Source organism: Eimeria mitis, genomic scaffold (assembly GCF_000499745.2).
Source record: "Eimeria mitis Houghton genomic scaffold, Emh_scaff2191, whole genome shotgun sequence".
NCBI lineage: Eukaryota > Apicomplexa > Conoidasida > Eucoccidiorida > Eimeriidae > Eimeria > Eimeria mitis.
Window position 1 is genome coordinate 2,676 of NW_013570518.1, and position 348 is coordinate 3,023.

At 56.0% G+C, this 348-nt stretch overlaps 1 protein-coding gene across 1 annotated transcript in view; it reads right to left on the minus strand.

Annotated features, from left to right (window-relative positions):
• EMH_0050080 (TPR domain-containing protein, putative) overlaps nucleotides 1–348 on the minus strand; it is a gene marked incomplete at both ends in the record, with an annotated part of 1,540 nt that overhangs the window by 756 nt on the left and 436 nt on the right. Inside the window, one exon of the mRNA XM_013496599.1 lies at nucleotides 1–227. Coding sequence (XP_013352053.1) covers nucleotides 1–227 — 227 coding nt within the window. The remainder of the gene's footprint in view (nucleotides 228–348) is intronic.

Here is a 348-nt window from a genome sequence, read left to right on the forward strand (position 1 = left end):
CTGCTGCTGCTGCTGCTGTTGCTGCTGCTGCTGCTGCTGCTGCTGCAGCGCAATACGATTGATCTGCTGCAGCGCGAGCTCCAGCCTGCGCAGTGCTTCTGCTGCATCGTCTTTCCTGCTGCTGCTGATTCTGAGTCTAAGAAAGCAGCCACGGGGCCACCTGAATGCTGCTGCTGCTGCTGCTTCTGCTGCTGCTCTCTCCCCTATACATAGTCCTTCTGCTGCTGCTGCTGGTGCAGCAGCAGCAGCAGCAGCAGCAGCAGCAGCAGCAGGAGAAGCGCGTTTAAAATATTTTTTTATTTGTTTTGCTGCTCGCATGTGAATATATCGATGGGGCTCATGGGGGGG